Here is a 22,710-nt window from a genome sequence, read left to right on the forward strand (position 1 = left end):
CACCTTTTAACAGATACATCTTTAATATAAATATACAGTGTTAAAACAAAAATGGTTGAAATTACCATATAATCAATTGTCAGAGTACAGGAGTCAAGATGTGCATGGCACTGGTCTTACTCTCACAAACAGCAAAAGGAATACCAGAGACAGATGTCTGCCATGAGCAAGATGAGCTCAACTGATACACAGGTTTAAATAGATATATAACTACATGACATTAACTCTGTAGCAGTTGTTCAAGTAATAAAAGGGGGAAAATAAGAGACAGTAGATCGGAGTCAACTGCAAATCAATTCCATATGCTATTTCTTCTTTTTCTAAGAATATTTTAAAGACATTCTCTGGTACTTTGGCAACTAAGAAAGTATTTTGTAATCCTTCCGCTTTGGGATGGATGTGTCAATGTGTAGTTCATACATGCATAATTTATGAGCAGAATTACTGTTTTACCTCAATTAGCCACAAAATCTCTAGTGGGCCAGCCCCTTAGCAATGTGACAGCTAGCAATAGGCCTGCCCAGTGTTCTCCAATGAGGTTGCAGGGCGGGTCCAACAGCTCAGTGAGTGAGAGAGATTAATAGAGAGAGTGAGTGCGAGCAATGAAGTGGCGCAAATATCTGCATATGTGACGTAGTACGCAATCTTCCGGGACTACTTTTGGCTCATAAGTGCTACTTTCAGAACTACTGGCTAAAAAGTATAAAAAAGTAGCAGAGAATCTTTTTAAGTCCACCATAGTTGAATGAAGATAGACTCTTGTTCCCATTCCAGAAGTAGGAATACTGTGAACCAACTCTAATACAGTACCAGTCTGACCATCTGCAAAGCACTAAAGATACAAAATCAACTTAATATTACTGTTGCATTATTGAATGTAAACATTTGATTTTAAACTCTAAATGATCAAAATAACATCAAAAAGCTACACAAACAATAATTTAACTAAATACCTAAACCCTATTCAACTCGATGAGGAACTTATCAAACCAAAATTATGTGTAGCTCAACTAGAACATTTTGCCCACTCACCCAATGTGGCCCTTTCACCAAAGGTACGCTGCCCCTTTTATACATAAAGAAATACATCAGGCTGCAATGAGGATAGACACTCAACACTAACAGGATGAACCACAAATAGCTCCAATTTTTGATCTAGATATATAAGATATATCAACAGGGATATATCTTTAAAATTATTTAGAAAAATCTATAAAGCACAACTGAAAACTTGTACTCTCTCTATTGAACGAGTTATGAAAGGCCTTTGGTTCTTGTAGTCAATAGAATTCCCCTGCTACTCTAAATCAGATCGGAGTACACCCCAGGTCCATACACAAGATACAACATACCAACTGTCTGACAGACTTACTGGGGTCAAACTCTGATCAAGGCACCAAGGACTAAAAACCTCAAGTGGTGTCAGCATTGTTTCTCTAAACTAGACACAAACATTAAAATACCACAAAATTGGCATCAGAGGAAATATTCATAAATGACTGCCTCATAAAAGAAAGAAAAAAAGGAACAAGTACAGTAGGTGTGCAAATCCTGTCAGTGTTTAAGACTCGCAAACAGGAAGTACATATAGGACTCAAACACTGTTTCCTGGGGTGTATTCATTGGTGCACATTGTAGCAAAGCATTTCGCAATGGAAAAATGGTTTGCAATGACAACTACAGTTGCTATTGTACAAATTCAGATAGGTCCCTTCCCATTTTGTTCCATTTGGCAATGAATACACCCCTGGCTGTTGTACTGTGTGAATGACTAGAAATCAGAGCGCAACAGATTTAAGGCACATCTTTTATCCAATCCTTTTCAGGAAATTGGTGGATTGTTGTAAGCACTCTAATTTTTGTGTAATAAAGTTAGAAGCACGAAAGTTGTATGATGCATACAGAACAATATAATGGTGTCATCTAAAGGCAATGGCAGTGTTTCAAAGTGTGTGTGTGTGGGAGTCGTTACGGAGTTTATAGGATTAGTCTTTGATTGTGTGTTTGAGAGTATCCTCCCATAAGGTAGAGTGGTGTAGTGATTGTTGGTGTTGGTCATGAGTCTGTTATGTGCAGTTGAGGTTGTGTGCAGGTGTTCAGGCAGCTTGGCTGGGCCTGGGTTGGGGGTAGGATAGGACTGGGCAGCCCTTTGATAGATGCCCCAATATCACATTCCATCTCCTCATCATCCATTGGCACTTGCTGGCCCCCAGAGTCACTGGCAGAGTGGGCTAAGGAATCCTCAGTCCCCTTCACCCTCTCTGATATGCCGTCGCCCATCTTTATGGTATTACACTGTTTTTCTATCCTCTCTAGTTTCCTCCCCTCCATCTCATCTTTCTCTGATTGCGTTTGTACACCATCCTCAATGATAACGGTTTCAACCTCCTCCCTCTTCTCTTCTTCCCTATCCATCTTTACAGTTTCTCTCTCTTCCACTTTCGCCTGCTTTGTCCTTACAGAGCAGTCTTCCTCAGGCTCCACCAAGCTGCTCTCCCTCAGGTCCTCTTCCACCTTCACCTGGATTGCTGGCTCAGAGTCAGACGTCCTGCCCTGGTTTTCCAGGAGGGTGTCTCCCCAGGCCTCCCCAGACTTGGTGAGGAAAAGCTGGGTAGGTGTAGTAGAGGTGTCTGGGCTGGTGGTGGTTGTGATGTGCTGGGGCAGCTCCAGGAGGAAAGCCCTGGCCCTGCTGGGTGAGCTCAAGTCCTCAGCCTCATCACACGACTCCACTCTACGACTTTTAGCTAAGGGGAGTGTGGAGTCACCATTATCCTGATCCCCTGAAGACATCCTGTAGTCAGTTTCATCAAAGGCAGATCTTTTGGTGGTGTAGCACTTGCTGAGGTTGAGGGGCAGGGCCTGCTCTGGGGGAGGGGTGACAGGCAGATGTGGCTTGCTACTCAGGTCCTGGGCTAAGACCTCCGACAGCCGCTTGGTGAAAGAGTGGAGCTGGGCCGAGCCCAACCGCGTACGCATCAGCTGGCGCACCTGCAGGCTGCAGTCCAGGTCCAGGGGGAGGACCCGGAGAGGGGGCAGGGAAGGTCTACTGCTACGGACCTCCCTGGTGCTGCTGCTACCCCCCCTCTGGGCTTCCTCATCCAGCCCGCACCCCCAGCACTGGTGGTGGGACTGATGGTGAGACTGGGGGTGGGGCTGGTTCCCATTGAGAAGGGTGGTGTTTGGGCTCCCTGTCTTGGCCTGGAGGTAAAGGCTGGAGGGCTGGTGGGAGGCAGGGTTCTGGGGGGTTAGACCAGGGGTGTCCAGGCTAGTGAGGCCCAGTCGGCTCCTAAAGAGATCAAGGGTACAGAGGCCTTTAGTGGGGCTGAACCCTCCGAAGGACCCCCCTGTGTGGAGCCTGGGGAAAGCAGGCAAGAAAGTGGCAGGAGACAGAGTGGGTGATGGTGCTGGAGAATCCCCGTTCTCCATCTTTACCTCCCTTTCGGTTTTGGGCAGGAGGAAGGGGGCAGACATGGGAGACAGGTCTGGGGTTAGTGGCAGGTTGGCCAGGTTTAGTCCCTGGAGCACAGACAGGGACTCGAGAGAGGGGGCCTGGAGAGGGGGCTGGGCCACAAGGTCCAGGCTAGGTTTAGCTGGGGGAGACAGTACCACTGGACTGGCCTTGGAGACTAGGAGTTTGACCTGGTTCTTTTTGCCTGGAGGTCTACCACGGCCTCTCTTCACTACCACCACACCGTCTGGAGAAATAGTCTAGTGAGAGAGATGCCATACATGAGGAATTCTCATTTTAGTCTCTATAACATCATAGAATACACTCATTTACATCAGATTCAGATCAAGACATAACGAGTGATGACTGCATATTAAATATCAAATGACTGACATGTACTGAGCAAGTCAAAAATGATGAACTGTATGTAGAGTGAGAGATTAGCAGACAGACTCACTGGAGGGGTAGGGGTTACAATCTTCTCCTGGTTGGTCTCTGCTCCTCTCCCCTTCACCAGCGGTCTCCTCCCACTCATCCCCCTAACCCGGGTAGGCCCAGAGGATGCTGGGAGTTTTAGTTCTGCACCACCTCCGTTTCTGTGCTCCTCGTAAGGAAGAATCAGCCTGAGGGAAAAACACAAAGCCAAAAGTTTCAGAATAAAAAACAAGTTTTGTAAGGAAACACCAAGGCCAAGAAGCCTCAACTGCTGGTGATTCCCATCAAGTACATTAACGGCATCATTCTAGAACTACAATCTTTTGAAAACTTTTAATGAATAGTTTCAGCCCTGACTCAGTGTTTCTCACAGCTGAAGCACGGGTAATAGTTGTGCACATGGTTATCTTTTGTCACAAGAAGAATATACATACTTTAGGTGGGGCACAATGTAAACTAGTCTGGCACCAGCAGTGTTCCTGCCTTACCTCTCATAGTGCCTCCTGGTGCAGGTGGCAGCGCTGGTGCTGCCCGGGCATCCTCCTAGTTCATTATACACTTTCTTCCACAGACGCTGGGACGTCACCTACAGGAGAGATGGTAAAGAGTTTAAAAGCATTTTTTAGACAATTACATTTTTTATAAATGGTTCTAAGTAATTTGCTCAGACATTGCGATCTATCCACTATTGTATAAGATATGTGGCTGATAAAGAACGACGGCTTTCACTACTCACCCTCTCATGGCCCCCCAACTGTTTGACTACAGAGTACATGACAAACAAGTCAACTGTGGACACACACAGGTAAGAGTGTTAAAGCATACTATAGGTCCTAAGAGCTGTGACTGACTGTCTGGTTTACATCACTGACAGATAAACAGCTTGTTCAAAGACATAACCACATGGTGGGAACATTTTATTTAGTTCCGTAGGGAAAACGCACTTTATATTCAAAGTCTTTGGTATGAATGTTAATGGTTGTTGATGTAGTCATCAGTGAGTGACTCACTCTTCTTGAAGCCGAGGTTGGGCACCTTGCTGATGGGTGAGCCGCAGCGCTCCATGTAGCAGTAGAGTTGATCCAGGAACATCTGCTCCTCAGGGTGGGGGAGACAGCCCCCCTCTCGTTGCATCTCCACACTGCCCATCACATTTTCCTACAGGATACATAATGTTTTCACCATACTACATGTGGTAATGCTGTACAGTCCCATTTCTTTTCCCCCCCCTTTTTTTTTTAACAGTCCCATTTCAGTTGGTGTCCATTAACAAATTATGTGGAATTTTCATTTCTAAGAATAGTAACTACTTGGCATAAATAGTGTGTTGTGATGCATTTCATAACAGGAAAACCTCAAGGTAATTACTAGGATATAAAGTGATTTTTAAGTGAATATGAGGTTAATAATAAGACATATGAAAGTAACTGGAAGAAGTTGGTATGTAGCCATAGCAAAACTTTATAGAACAAAACAAATTGTACCGTTATTCTTTCTATCCAGGACTCTGATTGGTTGAGGGCTGGTGGCTCCACAGCTTTCTGGCCTTCTGGCCTTCCTCTTCTCTTGAGGGGTCGCCCCTTCAAGTTGAGGGAGGTGCATCCTGGGAACGAGACAGAGAGGCATGTGCCTCAAAAAAATATTGTATTTTTGTATATCCCATAACTTCAGCACATTATGTCCACAACATACAGTAAATTAGTCAGTCAATAAGATAACAGTTTAATATGGCATTAATTAATTAAAATGTCTTTGTCATCACATTTTAGATGCCATTGCCCAATTAGATTTATAAAATCAAATCACTTTGGCAATGGCCACACAATGGCCACATTTACAGTTCATCAACATAGAGAGATCAAGTTCCCCAGCCAGCCACTCACCCAGCTGTGTCCAGACACTGGTGTTGCTATCCAGGGTGGGGTGGTTGAAGGTGTCCCTGCAGTAGAGGACCCGGGTGTTGTGTTGGGCCACCCTGATCCCCCCCAGGGCCAGCAGATGGGGATCCTGCATCCCCAACACCATCCCGTCCTGAATGCGTCTCTGCAGGGAGCGGAAGCGGCAGTACTGGGGGTAGCTGAGCACCTTGACTCCCAGACGCGCACTCTCACCCTTCTCTTTGAGTGATGCTGGGGGTCCATTGGTAATGATGGGGGTAGGTTTGTGATGACTGTTAGTCTCGCTGGACTTCTGGCTTCCTCCTTTCCATCCTGGAGGTTCAGGACAGGTCCACCTCACCAGATCCTCCACCCGCACCACTATCTTCTTAGAGACGGCCAACACCTCATCCTGAGGAACACACACACGCACTCTTTAAATTGGTGCATAACGTAAAAGAAAGGGCCACCAAACATTTTAAGAATCAAGGAAATACTTCACATGATATAAGTCAGAGTGTCAATAGCCTGTGGCACATGAGGAGCCATCAGACCCCCTACTCCTCCCAACGCATTGTTATTAACATAGGACTGTAGCGAAATAGGAATCAACTTTGGAAAATCTGGGATTCATAACAACTCATTATTTACATCACAGCAACAACCACCTGGGAAAATAAATACATCTCATGTAACTAGTCTTTGCCATACTTGTGCATTATTAAAACTGAAAGTTTAAAAAACCGACTTGAATGAAAATACATTTAACTACACATGAATTGTCTAGGTTAATAACAAAATGTTTCACTTGAATGAGGGGAGAAGTGACACAACAATCTAAGGATTCCTGCTCAAAGTTATCGGTGGTTAAACAAGTCGGCTAAATGCCAGGCACACACAATCCATTATTACGTCAACCCAAGCCACATTTTTCCTAAGCAAGGAATGATCTTGCACAATACAGTATGTCCTTTCATGAGTTATGCTGTGTATGATCTACTAGTCTAGCAATGACAGATATGGACTGTAATTTTGTGTGATTCTAAGTACTTCTACGTTGAACAGAGAAAATGACACCCACATTCAGTGTTTACAGTAATGTAGATTTGAATAGCAGAGTTGTGAAAATTATTGAAAATTCCTAAACGATGAAAACGATATACATTCATTCTTTCTACAAAAATAAATATTTTGAATGTATCTATCAGAACCCCCCCCCCAAAAACTTGTGAGGAAACACCAGACCCACACCCCTTGGTTGCCCCCAAATTATGTCTACATTATAGAGCTCAGTGGCCCCCCCTAACCTCTCCATGCTCTCTGGTCCTGCCCTTGGGAGTATCCTCAGGGAGGAAGTAAAGTCTGGAGCTGGCCAGTAGATGGCGTTGGGCCTGGTCCTCCCACAGTAAAGTCACCTGAAATAAGAAATACAGTTATTTAGCAGATTATTTTATCCAGAGCGACTTACAATTAATACGTAATCAGTACATGTGACAAGAAGGAATGAAACTCAAAACTCTGGGTCTTGTTTAGGAGGTTGCAACGTTACAGACTGCTCAAAATCAGGTAGAAATCCTCAGTGAAGAACAAATGATTATGTATCCATCTGCAACGTTTTGCACATTTCACCACCCTGAATACACCCTGGTATGGAAGTATCATGCGCTAACTAACGGAGCTATGGGAAGTCGTACCTCAGCAATGCACACAGGTTCTTGGGGGCCACAGCGGACATAGTAGAACTCCCCCAGTTTCCAGACCAGTGCAGGGGCCCCAGCCAAGGCCTCACAGCTCACTGACTTATAGAAGGCAAAGGATCCACGCAGGCAGGAGGGAGCACCTAACCACTGAGAGCAATTTTCACAAAAAAAGAAAGAGCGGTTAGTCATTTAACCATTCCCGTCTGTTCAATGTAACTAGGCATGTGATTTGAGTCAACCTCGGACCATAATGTACACTGAACAAAAATATGAACGCAAAATGTAAAGTGTTGGTTTCATGAGCTGAAATAAAAGATCCCTGAAATGTTTCATATGCACAAAAAGCTTATTTCTCTCAAATTTGTGCACACATTTTTTACACCCTTGTTAGTGAGCATTTCTGCTTTGAAAAAGATAATCCATCCACCGGACAGGAGTGGCATATCAAGAAGCATGATCATTACACAGGTGCATCTTGTGCGGGGGACAATAAAAGGCCACTAAATGTGCACTTGTGTCACACAACACAATGCCACAGATGTCTCAAGTTGAGGGAGTGTGCAATTCAAATAAAATGTTTGTCACATGCGCCGAATACAACAGGTATTGTGAAATGCTTACTTACAAGCCATAACCAACAATGCAGTAAAAACTACAAAAAATAAGAAATAAAAGTAACAAATAATTAAAGAGCAGCAGTAAAATAACAATAGCAAGGCTATATAAAGGGGGCATGCTGACTGCAGGAATGTCCACCAGAGCTGTATGTTAATTTCTCTATTATAAGCTGCTTTCATTTAACAGCAAAACCATGTGTACTGTCCCCATTTATTTTCCGCAATAATCCTGTGACTATGTCTTGTACAGCCCAACTGACATCTGCTATATAAATCAACTTAATTTAAACAGAAAATACTTAATTTGATTAGTACAACTAACTTGTGCCCCTCACAAATGTCTGTAACAGACAAGGAAAGCATAATTTACATTTCAAAACGCAAACTTTTTTCAAGTTTGAATTAAATATAGATGTTATTTATCCCATCAATGTGTACATTCTGACTATCAAACACAACTCCTTACACACAGACACCCCTTCACATCACACAAATTATTAATTTGGCCATGAACATACACCTTCAGATTCTACCCAATGTTCTTGGCAAAGGCCTGCATTACTCCCCATTTATCAACATTAGTTAATATGTACAGCGCATTTGGAATGTATTCAGACCCCTTCCCTTTTTCCAAATTTTGTTATGTTACAGCCTTATCCTCAAACTGATTAAATATATATAAAAAATGTCATTAATCTATACACAATACCCCATAATGACAAAGTGAAAACCGTTTTCAGAAATTTTAGCAAATTTATAAAAAGTAAAAAACAGAAATTGCTTATTTAGATAAGTATTCAGATCCTTTGCTATGAGACTCGAAATTGAGCTCAGGTGCATCCGGTTTCCATTGATTATCCTTGAAATGTTTATACAACTTGATTGGTGCCCACCAGTGGTAAATTCAATTGATTGGACAGGATTTGGAAAGGTACACACCTGTCTATATAAAAGGTCCCACAGTTGACAGTGGATGTCAGAGCAAAATCGAAGGAATTGTCCGTAGAGCTCCGGGACAGGATTGTGTCGAGGCACAGATTCGAGGTAGGGTACCACAACATTTCTACTCTATTGAAGGTCCCCAAGAACACAGTGGCCTCCATCATTCTTAAATGGAAGAAGTCTGGAACCACCAAGACTCTTCCTAGAGATGGCCACAAGGCCAAACTGAGCAATCAGAGGAGAATGGCCTTGGTCAGGAAGGTGACCAAGAACCTGAAGGTCACTCTGACAGAGGGGAGAACTTTCCAGAAGGACAAACATCTCTGCAACACTACACCAATCAGGCATTTATGGTAGAGTGGTCAGACGGAAGCCACTCCTCAGTAAAAGGCACATGACAACCCGCTTGGAGTTTGCCAAAAGGCACCTAAAGGAGAAACAAGATTCTCTGGTCTGATGAAGCCAATACTGAACTCTTTGGCCTGAATGCCAAGCATCACGTCTGGAGGAAATCTGGTACCATCCCTACTGTGAAGCATGGTGGTGGCAGCATCATTCTGTGGGGATGTTTTTCAGCTGCAGGGGCTGGGAGACTAGTCAGGATTGAGGGAAAGATGAATGGAGAAAAGCACAGAGATCCTTGATGAAAACCTGCTCCAGAGAGCTCAGGACTGCAGACTGGGGTGAAGGTTCACCTTCCAACAGGACATCGACCCTAAGCACACAGCCAAGACAATGCAGGAGTGGCTTCGGAAGCTTGCAGCGTCATACCCAAGAAGACTCGAGACTGTAATCGCTGCCAAAGGTGTTTCAACAAAGTACTGAGTGAAAGGTCTGAAAACTTATGTAAATGTGATATTTCAAAAAAATATATATACATTTGCAAAAATGACTACAAACCTGTTTTTCCTTTGTCATTAAGGGGTATTGTGTGTATATTGACATGGATTTTTTTTTTTAAATCCCTTTTAGAATAAGGCTGTAACGTAACAAAATGTGGAAAAAGTCAAGGGGTCTGAATACTTTCCAAATGCACTTTACAAAAATAAATGCAACATGCAACAATTTCAATAATTTTACTGAGTTACAGTTCATATAAGGAAATCAGTCAATTGAAATAAATGTATTAGGCCCTAATCTATGGATTTCTGGACAGGGATGTAGCCATGGGTGGGCTGGGGAGGGCACAGGCCCACCCACTAGGGAGGCAGGCCCAGCCAATCAGTATGAGTTTTTCCCCCACGAAAGAGCTTTATTACAGACGTGAAACTGAGGAGTATTTCTCAGCTGTCAGGGTGGCTGGTCTCAGACGATCCTGCAGGCTTAGAAGCCGGATGTGGAGGTCCTGTGTGTTTAGATTTGGTCTGCGGTTGTGAGGTCGTTTGGACGTACTGCCAAATTCTCTAAAACGACATTGGAGGTGGCCTATGGTAGAGAAATTAACATTCAATTCTCTGTTGGACATTCCTGCAGTCAGCATGCCAATTGCAAGCTCCCTCAAAACTTGAGACATCTATGGCATTGTGTTGTGTGACAAAACTGCACATTTTACAGTGGCCTTTTATTGTCTCCAGCACAAAGGGCACCTGTGTAATGATCATGCTGTTTAATCAGCTTCTTGATATGTCACATCTGTCAGGTGGATAGATTATCTTGGCAAAGGAGAAATGCTCACAAACAGGGATGTAAACAAATTTGTGCAAAACATTTGAGAGAAATAAGCTAATTGTGCTTATGGAAAATTTCTGGGACCTTTTATTTCAGCTCATGAAATATGGGACCAACAATTTACATGTTGCATTTATATTGTTGTTCAGTATAGTTTGCACAGTCTATGTCTCTATGTGTGAGTGACCTCGCTGCAAGTGGCCATAAATTACAATGGCTAAATACAGTGCCCTTCTGCTCGCCACTCTATCATCATGCCACTTTAGCATTACCATGCACCAAAACAAATTCCAAAGTATTCATCTACTTAGTAGGCAACTCATAGATATGGGCCTCCATGCATATTCTATAGTTTTTTTGGATGGGTATAAAATAAAAATTATACAATTTATCTATGCAAAAAAAACTTTTTGGGGTGTTTCATCCAAACTATGAAGAAACGTGCTGTAATAATGTTTAATTTATATAAAGTTTTTTTTTTTTTTTAAATTGTTTAACTTTGAAGGCCTAATCTAAAAAATAGAATAAGTTGGTCCATTATCTTTGTTCAGGATCTTCTAAAATTAACACCACTGTAGGCCTATTATAGGGCCTAGCCCAGATGCCTAAATGCGGAAATGTTTCAAATTCGCACCCTTCGTCCTCACCCCACCCCACCCCCTCTTGTGGGCAACCCCGTCCCCTACCTAGTGTAGCAGGAACAGAACACGTTGATCACTTGGCCAACTAGTGGTGAAAATTAAGTAAGGTTGATTCTACAGTAAAGGCACAAAATATAAAAGACTGGGTTTTCAATTTTTAGAGTGGATTTTTAAGTAGAAACACTAACCAACAGATAGGATTACGTCAATGCTCGTGATGAAATTAGAATGGCACTGCTGTTCCAGGAAGAGAGGAACTAATAGAAAATGTGTTCTATCTGCAAAAGAACATTATGTGACCTTGGATATCATAATATACAAATGATCGTTTACACAATATTACAACATTCTAAGGGGTACAAAAGTACATTATTGGATTTATTTAGAACAGAGGAGGATCCGAGGGACATATAATATTAATGTAGAGAAAACTATGCTTGCTAGGCCTATAACTTAAATACCATCATTAATGATATAGCTTTAATATTTCTGATATTAAATATAAAACCAATGTAGGTTTATTGTTATTGAAGTCTTTCAATTCGACAAACAAAATCATCCTGTGCGTTTTTGTAGGCCTGGTATGATACAATAAAAAATAATCCTCACAATTTCAAGTAAAAAGTACAGCGATTTCCATCACGAAAATCCTCATTCCATTTTGAGCAATACCAAATACACACGAGACATAACGTCTGCGTTTTCTTTTCTATCCATATGTTGGCTATTTGTTCGATAAATAAATTGCTCCACCTAGTTGCATCGATGATGTTGTAATCTTTAATATCACGACACTGTAAATTTAAGATATTTGTTTTCGAATTACTCAAGACAAGGTTAAACTACACCATTGATTTAGTTGAAAAACAAAATAATCTTAATATTGTCGAATCGTCAGATAAAAACGTCCTTTAATGTGGGGGTGGGGGTAGAAAACGTAGGTAGTCGACACGACACAAAGAAATTAATCATTAACAGGAAGAAAATATAGAAATATTGAAGTTGAATTACATTGCAAACGCTGGTAAATAAAATCGTAAAATCCTGTTAGCGAAATTTGGGGCTTTCAAATATCATAGCGATCTATTTTCTTCACTGGAAAGTTGTGACTCATTCAGCTAAGTTGCAATTGCAAAATACTTGTTAGCTTGATAGGACAATCAAGTCTACATTCTAAACAAAATTACAGACTTGAAAACCGCCAAACTGATATCAAAATAAGACCGAAATAGTCGGCTTATTCCCGATGTCAACATGTAAAAGTGGCATGTGTGCGCATAGAAAAATTAGTATTTATCTCTAAACAATATAGTGAGTGTCGGTTTTACCTGTATTGCATTCTGCTCCATTGCAGCCCCACATTCCCTTATTCCCTCTCGAAGCCCCCTATCAAGTTACACAGCCGGGTACTCACCGGCACACAACAAATGCACAAGAAAAGGCTCCTCATTTTTATGAAAATAGGACAGGATCTAGGTGTGGCCAAAACTGTTTGCGAGTGGCCTAACTTATTGTTAATATGAAAGTGGATATTTTTAATGGGAGGACATTTTTCCATTCTGAAATCATTGTTGTTCATGCTTACAAATGTCCTTATTTTATTTTTCACGATGGTGTTGAAATTAAGTTGACAAGTTGAAATTTGTAAGTGTAGCCTAATATCAATCTTTGAGCTGGTCAGTCCGGCTCCTCGGGTATAACCATGGTACCTACATGTGCCTGATGATCATTTTAAGTAATCGTGACTTGTATTTTACACTATACCACACTGGGAGAAAAGGTGAGCAAAGACGTGATAAGTGTTATGGCTTAAGAAGTGCAACATAACTACTAGCCTACTGCGGGTGCAGGGAAATGTACAGTGCAACATTGTATCAATATCAAATGCTAGCCATCTTTCATTTGCAATAAATTTTGAACAACATAACACGTGTTCAAAAAGGTGTCTGTTGTTTAAGAGTGACTGAATATTCTAAAGTTGTATAATTTTGCTGAAAACATTGATTTAATGACCTGATGTTCCTCTGTAGTTTCTCCAACAGGGGGGGTGAGCATGTGTCTCTTTCCATTCTGTGGAACTTGGCTTGACCATGATATTCATAGATTTTTACTTCAAGACTAATTGTATCACCAAGCTGCCATTCAAATATAGCTGCAGTGATGTCCAAGTATCAAATATCTGGTCTCTAAATATACAGCGAGACTTTACCCATTAAAAGTTTTCATTCTAGTATAAAATAATGTAACATTTCTTATACATAATACATATTTCACACAGAAGTTTCAGAAAAAAGGTAATTTCCTCACTGAAAGTTAACCATGTACAATAGAACATTTATTTTTAACGGTAGCCTACGGTAAAAAAGTTCATTCATCACTTTCCACACAGTAGGAGAAAGTGAGTGAGCTGTTTAGCATGTACCGTACAACAAAAGCATTTGAGGGGGACATTTTTATGGTGCTGCATTTCAAGTAGTCTTTCCAGTGTGCCTCCTCTGGCCTAACATTAATTTCCATCTTCCTCATCCTCCTCTGCTGTCCTCTAACAGTCGGGGCTTCATGGCCAGCTTGTGCCACCGCCGTTACCATGGCAGTGCCCTTTTCCGCTGCCATGCTCCGTGACGAGGAAAGTGATGTCACACTTAGGGACCAGGATTCTTACGGTCTCCTGGAGCTGCTTACTGAAGCTGGAGGGAAGAGAAACAGGGGGATAACAATGTTGAGAGAGACAGGGAGATAGCCATACATTGATTTGACTACCTGCACACCTGATACTGACATTGGTCCTCCTGACAGTGCAAAGGAGTGAATAAGAGAGATACAACCTCCATGGACAATTGGAAAATAAGTATTCTATGAAATAATATTCCATCATGTGAAATTCCTGCATTTAGACAAACATAGTGGAAAGGCAGGGATAAGGTTGAGGGAGGGGTGTAATTAACTTTAGGATAGTGGTTAGACCGACATATTACTGAGATTCAGTGACTTGTGAATACACTGAGGAAACAAAGGCAGGAAATCCACATTGTTATTATGGCAGCACAAGAGGATATTCTCCATTCAATCAAGTGACAAGAATATAAAAAGCAGGATTTATCTGTAACTTTCCACTTAAACTGAAATAACCCTGTGGACCATTTCATAACATTTCTATCTGAGGTGAACATGTTTTTACGATATATCGTATCGACATTATCACAATATAGTTTTTGCGCTAGTTGCCTGTACCAAAATTCCAGTATTTTTCCTTCTTCAGCTTCTTTTTAATAAGGGAGCTAATTTGTTTTCAGCACTAACAATATTTCTATGACTGATCAAAACGCATTTTCTCATGTCCCTTTGCAGCAGACATATGGTGAGCAATGTTTAGAACGTTAAATTGCCAAAAAATCCCAGTATCGAATTGCAATACATCATATCGGCACCTAAGTATTGTGATAATATCATATCACAAGGTCCCTGGCAATTCCCAGCCCTTCCATTTCTAGTCGATTTTACAATATATAGTTGTAAAGACAGTTGCGCTCATTTCTCTCAATCTTACCCAGTAGTAGCTTCTGTATTATGTAGCACATTGATAAAAAAAAATAACTGCTATATTTAGGATCTGTGTAACTAGAGATATGACACATAAGAGCATGGTGTGTCAGTCACTTACTCCTCTACCTCCAGAGATGAATCTGGTCTCAAAGCTGTCCTGGACAAAGTCACAAAAGAACAGAGTTAAGTACACAGATAAATTGACCAGGGTGAATGAGGTTTGGCCTGTATTCGGCAAATGAAAGTCAAGAGAGTCAAACATAGAAGTTATGTATTTTTATGTACTTTAGCTATGTACTTTTGACTGCTCATTAATTTGATGGAGAAACACATACGCATGCACGCCTGGGTTGAGTAAATCTCGATCCACCACCAGGTCAAACTCAGTTTGGATGTCCCATCGTCTACAACACCCCCCAACCCTTGTCGGTCACCTTTCGGTTACTGACCTAACGCTCCTACCTGCTAGGCTACCTGCAAATACATACATCCTCCCCGCCCACTCTCTTCACGTTATTTATCTAATCCACGTAATATGCGTTTGTCCCCGTCCCTGGGGAGGCAGAGAATCTTACACAGAAATGAATGCAACATATTGCATGCGCACACAAAAACACAAACAAAACCCCGTTTCTATCATCTCCAGCAGAGGGAGCCATTGCATTGTGGAAGTGCTAGAAATGGCCCTAAACTACATGATATGTTTCAAGATAGGACTCCATGGTTATCATTAACATCCCTAACATTGTGGCAAGCAATTTGTAATAACATGATAATATGACTTATATATGGTTACTACAGTCACCCTCTCCTTCACTTGCTAGGCTAAATGGGGCATCTTATGCCTTTATTTGTGTTCTTTCCTCTAATGCTATGTTTGCAGTAGTGTGGCTGCAGTACAGATAGGTACTACCTACCAATGATCATGTCAATCTCACAGCTCTGGTCCCTGTATTCACAGCTCATCATGGTCCTCACAGTGTCATTCACCATTGCAACTGAACCAATGTCATAGTCCAAGGGGGGGAGAAAGACAGAAATAAATAAACTGGTATAACAACTTATTTTATAGGCTCTACTAATGTAGTAATAACATTCCAAATGCATATCCCATCAAAATAACTGGTTATTAGAAAGTGGTGGTAGTCGGATGGTAAAAGAGGCCTACAGACTCACCTCTCTGCTGTGGATGGCTTCTCTCAGTAGCCTGACCACATCCACTCCTAAACAGTTAAAGAAAGCCTTTGGTCCAACGGATCAGGAGACTCTGGAAGTCGAGGTCAGACAATGAGTGAGATTTGACCATCACTTACTATTAGCCCTTGACTCTTTCTGACAGGGTTGTCAAATAGACTGTCCAAACAAGTGTAAAGACAATTAAATGTTCAAACGTCATGACTCTGAATTAGTCCAATGTTGAGAAGTAACCTGGGCTTGGTATTTTCTACTAATATCAGTCCTGGCTGCATGAATGGATCCTTTGTGTATTCATGTGTGTGTGCCTGCGCATGTGTTTGTGTGTGTGTTGGCTGACTGTGACGAACCTTGTCGATGTCTTTCTGCTCGAAGGAGAAGGTACAGCCCAGAGGTAGCGTCTGACCCTTCAGCTCCAGGAACTCAGCCAGGCAGGCCGCAATGTGGTAAAACCACTGGACAGGGAAAGACATCACAATGAGTCAACATTTTACAACTTAGTGCGAAAATCCAAGAGACGGGTCTGTAAGGGGATTCATACCTATTCAGGCTGGGGAATCGTATGCTTTATCTCTAGAAACTGAGCATGGCTTTTAGTGATCAAAACCTGGCAAAGTCACAGCCCTCATGAGTCACCAAGATGTATTACCTTGAGTATGTCTATGTTAAATTTTCTGACTTGTGTTTTCCTGATCAGTCACATGAGTAGTTTAAAAAGGACTTTGTGGCTGATAGACAGTTTTCCAGTCAATGTCCCATATTTGTAGTTTGACTTAAAATGAACCATTGAAAGTCCATGCTTAGAAAGTAAGACATTGTAACACAGGGATTTACAGGCACCGTTTCTACCTGGGATTAGAAAATGATGCACAGCTCAAACTTGTTGAGGATGGCTCATTGAGCCATTGTCAGGCTCAAAAAGTCTCAAATTTGCCAGGATGGCCACCAATTTTTCAACTCTTGTATTGGTCAGCCTGTTGCGTGCTTTGGTGTGTAAGTTCCCAGACAAGGACCAGTTGCACTCGGAGGCGGCTAATGTTGGTAGGATTTGGAGGATGATGGAGGCAACAGGGAAAAGAGCCTCAGATCCACAAAGTCCCTTCCACCAGGTGGCTGATGAGATATGTTGGCACAACTGCCATATTGCATCTCCATCCCACAGCCTTTGCTTGGAAGTGTACTTCGCCAGACTGCCAAGAACCTTGCCCTCATCCAGGCCAAGGTGGCGAGACACGGTAGTGATAACACCATAGGCCTTGTTGATCTCTGCACCAGACAGGATGGTCTTGCCAGCATACTTAGGGTCCAACATGAACGCTGCGGCGTGTATGGGCTTCAGGCAGAAGTCTTCACGCTTTTTGATGCATTTCAGAACTGCAGTTTCCTCAGCTTGGAACAACAGTGAAGTGGGCAGGGCAGTAAGGATTTCTTATCTTACATCTGCAAGCAGAGTGGTGCTCGTATTCTTTTCACTTTGCTTGGTGAGGTAGATTGCTGCTATAACTTGACGACCCTTCACATACCTAACCATTTCCTTTGCTCTCTTGTAGAGTGTATCCATTGTTTTCAGTGCCATGATGTCCTTGAGGAGCAGATTCAATGCATGAACAGCACAGCCAATGGGTGTGATGTGAGCAAGCAGCCTTAATGTTTTCAGTGCCATGATGTCCTTGAGGAGCAGATTCAATGCATGAGCAGCACAGCCAATGGGTGTGATGTGAGCAAGCAGCCTTAATGTTCGCAGCATTGTCTGTCACCAGTGCAAATACCTTCTCTGGTCCAAGGTCATTGATGACTGCCTTCAGCTCATCTGCAATGTAGAGACCGGTGTGTCTGTGCTCTTGTAGAATACTGGTTGCGGGGTGGAGATGATGTAGTTAATTATTCCTTGCCCGCGAACATTCGACCACCCATCAGAGATGATTGTAATACAGTCTGCTTTCTCTATGATTTACTTGACCTTCACTTGAACTCTGCATCCTGCAAATTAGTAGATAAAGCATGTCTGGTTGGAGGGGTGTATGCTGGGCGAAGAACATTCAGAAATCTCTTCCAATACACATTGCCTGTGAGCATCAGAGTTGAACCAGTTGCAAACACAGCTCGAGCAAGACATTTATCAGTATTTCTCTGACTACATTCCTCCACTGTGTCAAAAAAAACGTTGATTCCAGGAGGACCATGAGCTGTTGCTATCGATAAGGTGTCTGATTCATAATTTTCACCTCGAATAGAAGTAGAGGGACTTTTGTCAGAGGTAGCTTGTTGTGAGCGCTGAGGGAACATTATGCACTTGGCCAGATGATTGTGCATCTTTGTTGCATTCTTCACATATGATTTGGCACAGTATTTGCAAATGTACACAGCTTTTCCTTCTACATGAGCTGCAGTGAAATGTCTCCACACATCAGATAGTGTCCGTGGCATTTTCCTGTAAAGATTAGAAGAAAAAAAAAGAAGAAAAACCCAAATACAATTCCATGTACAGATAAATAGTTCAGCAGTTAGATTAAACAACTTCTTTGTAAGATAAATGTTTTACCGTAAATGAAACATGTATGGAAACAGGTGAATTAACACTCCTCAGTTAGCAGGCTCAAGCAAGCTAAAACCCACATAGTTTTTGCTACCAACAGGCAGAAATTGTTAACAAGTTAGAAATTATTTAAACACATTTTGCTGCAGGCTACTATTTACTAGTTAGCAAAAAATATTGTATGTCATAAAATATATTCACCCCACCTAGTACTGTAATCAAAACTTCCCAGAAAGTATTTAGTCCTAGGCTCAGACAGTGTAGTAGTATGGGCTCAAAAGCATCTCAATAGTGTGCAAGATCTTGAGAATCAGATGTACATGTGATGGAAGAGTGCACTGCACATGTGATGGAAGAATGTACTGTGCATGCAGAGGGTTGCAATTCCATTGAATTTGAGATATTTTGGTTAAACTATGCCTCAAGACCTAGAATTGCCTTTGTGTATCCCACAAAAAAAGGTTCACTGTTATAAGCTAACTTTATTGATGAATTTAAGCAGAATTCCCAACATTCCTGGGCTTAACTTCCTATAGAAAAAGTTTCCCCACCCTTTGCAACCCTAGTCTCCACACACATAGGCTATTGATGTATTCAAGACAGGGCCATTTTTATTGATCTCAGATTCTCAGTGTCAAAGTAGGCTGTCATTTCGATCATTTGTGAGCTATTACAAAAAAATCTGCAAAGGTCTTCTGTCATCTAAAATGATTTCTAAACATGCAATTATATAAGGCCTCTACTGCTCTATGCCAGTATGCAAAAGCGATGATAATGCATGCAATGCTTTGTTATAAAGATACTTTTTTTCTTCATGCGTTGCTGTACCTCAGAGCCAGGTCACCCCTCCCAGGCTCGCTTTTTGTTCCCGGTACCTCCCAATTTACAAATTAAGCACAGAGTAAATTGGTTAATAGACCAATGATAAAGATAGTTCCAAACCTCTCTGCCAATAACAGCTAGTTTTCCCCTTTCCACTCAGACCACTCCCAGAAAGTCCTAGCAAAATTCTTGCTTGAGGAATAGTTTTTTGCTAAAAAGCCATTTTTGCCAATTTTAAAGGAATTCTATTACAGTAAGGTACTTAATAGTTACGCAAACAATATTTGATATTAATATAAAAACGGTTGCATTGGGCCTTAAGGAATACAGTACAGTACCTGTCCCATCAGGTGTAGACCTCACAAAAGTGGGCAGCATCTTGACTGGCGCTCGGCGGTTTGCGTGTTTGCCCCGCCTTATGATCAGGTCCTTCCTCAGGCGAGACGACACCTCCCGCAGCTTCTCCACAGAGAGACAGAAAGGCTGCAGACACTCTACCAATGGGAAGGTTTGTTATTTCTATTTCAGGACAAGGTTCCATTGTCCATGTCATCTGGTATAACACCTGTATACCATCTATAACAGCTATAACACTATTATAGATAATGGCATAGTCAAAGATGACCAGTGGGATTATGACATGTTATTCAGAGTAACACAACAGTCAGAATAGACAAAAATAAGTATTTCTCCACAAGGTGACGATGTCCATGCATATGTAATTCTCCGTCAGAAATATTCCATCTCCAGTGAAAGTCATGTATCATTTTAAGTTAACTTGACGAATCCCTAGATCCTACTTTTCTGTTCTCTTCAAATATGATACTGTAATCTTAAATCAATGTTGTAAAGCAGATCTGCTCATGACAACACTGATTTCTTTTCAGGAGGCAACCAGCCCTATACCTAGCACTGTATTTACATCTTAATTCATCCAGGTCATATATCATTCATCCAGGTTCAATTAGGTCTCCCTTGCTAAATATATTTTTATCTCAATGAAACCTGGATAAATAAAGGTTAGATCATTTTTTTTATAGCAATGTCCTTGACTTGAAACATGGACTAATTGACGACTTTATTAGGGGGTGTAAACTGACCTACACGTCAGAAAACAGGCAAAAAAGTTCCACAGGAAAGGAACTGGTATTGTTTGGGTTGAACACAGTCAGCCATAAACAATATTATAGACCTCTGAAGATAGAAACATTTTAGAGGATTTTTTTTCTTGTTGTTTGGGGCCTGCCTGGCAGAGTAGTGGCATTCCCTCAACGTTCCGCCCTGTTGAAATACCTTCGACAAGTTTCAACATTCATCCCTGCTGTTTTTTTTTACTGTCACTGGTTCCTTCTAGGGTTGGGATACTCGTTAGTATAGTGGAAAGGAAACAAAACGCAAAGCAGATTTAACTTCTTTAGGAAAACAGCCCGAATGTTGGAAACAAACATCATTATGTTGTCATCCAGCATCACATTTATTAATTTTATTTTCCAATAAATAAACCTGGGGGCGGCAGGTAGCCTAGTGGTTAGAGCGTTGGACTAGTAACCGAAAGGTTGTAAGATCGAATTCCCGAGCTGACAAGGTAAATATCTGTCGTTTTGCCCCTGAACAAGGCAGTTTTAAATTAAACCACTGGCACAGCCTCTGCATCTGAGCTCATGGCTGCTCATGGTTTTGCGAGGAACGTGGATGGATTCTCTGTTTCTTCTTCTGCGACACTCTCCCCTTTCACACTAACTTCAGTACTTTTCCTGAGGTCTCTCTTGGAGTTAAAATTTGCAGGTGTTAAAATCTTAGTGTGGAGGTAAGTGTTGTGAGTGTTATTCTAGTGGAGTTAACACCAGTGGGAAAAATCAGGTGTGAATCAACACCGTGTGGTGTTGTTACTCAACTGAGCCGAGTTCATTTCTGTTAACTCTGAGTGAAAAAGATGTACTAAGGAGGGGCCTCAACACATTTCCCAGCATGCTTTGTTGCAGGTTGATTTTTAGAATAGTACTACACAGACATAAATAACAAATCTAAACTAATCCAAAGAAATATCAAAAATAAACTAATCCAATCTGTAAGTGGTTAGATTTATTGAATCCATTACGGAGATGGTTGTTCCAGTTTAGATGGTTTAGGTATTCTTCATTAGCTAGTACTTTACCAAAGCAGTCATTCTGAATGCTGGTTGTGGGTGATAAAAATAGTTGAATATCCTCCCTCTGGCTGGATTCCAATAGGAATTACAAATCACTTCACAAGCCAGCATATTGTGACTTGCAGATGTTATATGGCCTATGAGCCAGGATCATCAGACCACAATATTGGGGAAAACTAGGCCTTACAAAATGTATAATATATCTATATAAATAGTTTACTTTTAATTAAAAAACATTCACTCAGGCAGCCACTTAGTGTTGACTGCAAAACCATGTCTCTGTTACTAACAAAACACAGTCATGGGTGGGTATCACTAACATTCAAAATATATACATTTCATTAAAATATTCTATTTGTTTAAATTACAAAATGATCACTCCTTTCAACTACCTACCTCCCTTCCATATATCATATTACTAACAAAGCTGCTGGGAAATACGCAAATAATGCTCTACACCCTACAATGCTAAAACAACACTCCATGAATGACTGTAAAACTACTAAGTGTTATTTTAAGTCAGAATTTGCAACACCAGTGTTACGGACCCAATTTGCAACACCCACGGTGTTACAGACCCAACACTCTTAGGGTGTTAGTTTGTCAACACTTTCAAAAGTGTTAGTTTTACACTCTTTCGGTGGGTCACATACACACACTAAGAAAGTGTTACATTTAACAGTGAGTTAATACTCGCCTTTCCAGACGTATCAACCTCCTCATGGATGGTGTAAACATCTTTCATCCTGCTGATCCTCCACTCCTAACTTCAAATAGAGGACACATAGGTTAGTCCCTCCCAGATCTAGTGCCAGGAAGTCACCAGTCTCTGTTGAAGCCAACCAGAGTAGCTTCCACTTTCCTTGAGTACACAACATTTCAGTCCACATAAGACATTTTCGCTGGACCACATCGAGACATGTCTCTTTTAACATACCTGTGTCATTAGGTGTGGTCCTCACAAAGGTGTGAAGCATCTTAAGGAGGAGCCTTTTGGTGTCTTTGCCCAGTCATTTATTCAGATCTTTCTGCAGGTGAGATGACACCTCTCTTAGGTCCTCGTCCTACTCAGAGACGGAAAGGCTGGGAGACACTTTCCCCTGCAAAGGAAGGATGAAACGCAGCGATAAGGTCACAC

The 22,710-nt window shown here is 41.5% G+C and overlaps 1 protein-coding gene across 4 annotated transcripts; it reads right to left on the minus strand.

The window, feature by feature from the left end:
• Positions 1–22,640, minus strand: LOC139537496 (AT-rich interactive domain-containing protein 5B-like). Of its 4 annotated transcripts, none has more exons than XM_071338877.1 (17): positions 22,510–22,640; positions 22,270–22,339; positions 19,762–19,917; positions 16,416–16,520; positions 16,048–16,138; positions 15,789–15,869; positions 14,990–15,023; positions 12,657–14,015; positions 7,455–7,607; positions 7,068–7,175; positions 5,767–6,172; positions 5,368–5,486; positions 4,894–5,041; positions 4,620–4,672; positions 4,372–4,469; positions 3,906–4,071; positions 1–3,708 (listed from the first exon to the last, which is right to left on the minus strand). In XM_071338877.1, exons 8-17 carry the CDS (start codon positions 12,675–12,677, stop codon positions 2,056–2,058), a joined length of 2,925 nt encoding a protein of 974 aa, XP_071194978.1. In that variant the 5' UTR covers positions 12,678–14,015; positions 14,990–15,023; positions 15,789–15,869; positions 16,048–16,138; positions 16,416–16,520; positions 19,762–19,917; positions 22,270–22,339; positions 22,510–22,640; the 3' UTR covers positions 1–2,055. The 4 variants fall into 4 exon arrangements, with proteins under 4 accessions (XP_071194978.1, XP_071194980.1, XP_071194979.1 ...); XM_071338879.1 differs by lacking the exons at positions 19,762–19,917; positions 22,270–22,339; positions 22,510–22,640 and adding exons at positions 17,835–18,045; positions 18,291–18,496; positions 19,430–19,755; XM_071338878.1 differs by lacking the exons at positions 22,270–22,339; positions 22,510–22,640 and having other exon boundaries at positions 19,762–22,263.
• Between the last annotated feature and the right edge of the window lie 70 nt (positions 22,641–22,710).

The sequence above is a fragment of the Salvelinus alpinus genome, chromosome 13, assembly GCF_045679555.1.
Source record: "Salvelinus alpinus chromosome 13, SLU_Salpinus.1, whole genome shotgun sequence".
Lineage (NCBI taxonomy): Eukaryota > Metazoa > Chordata > Actinopteri > Salmoniformes > Salmonidae > Salvelinus > Salvelinus alpinus.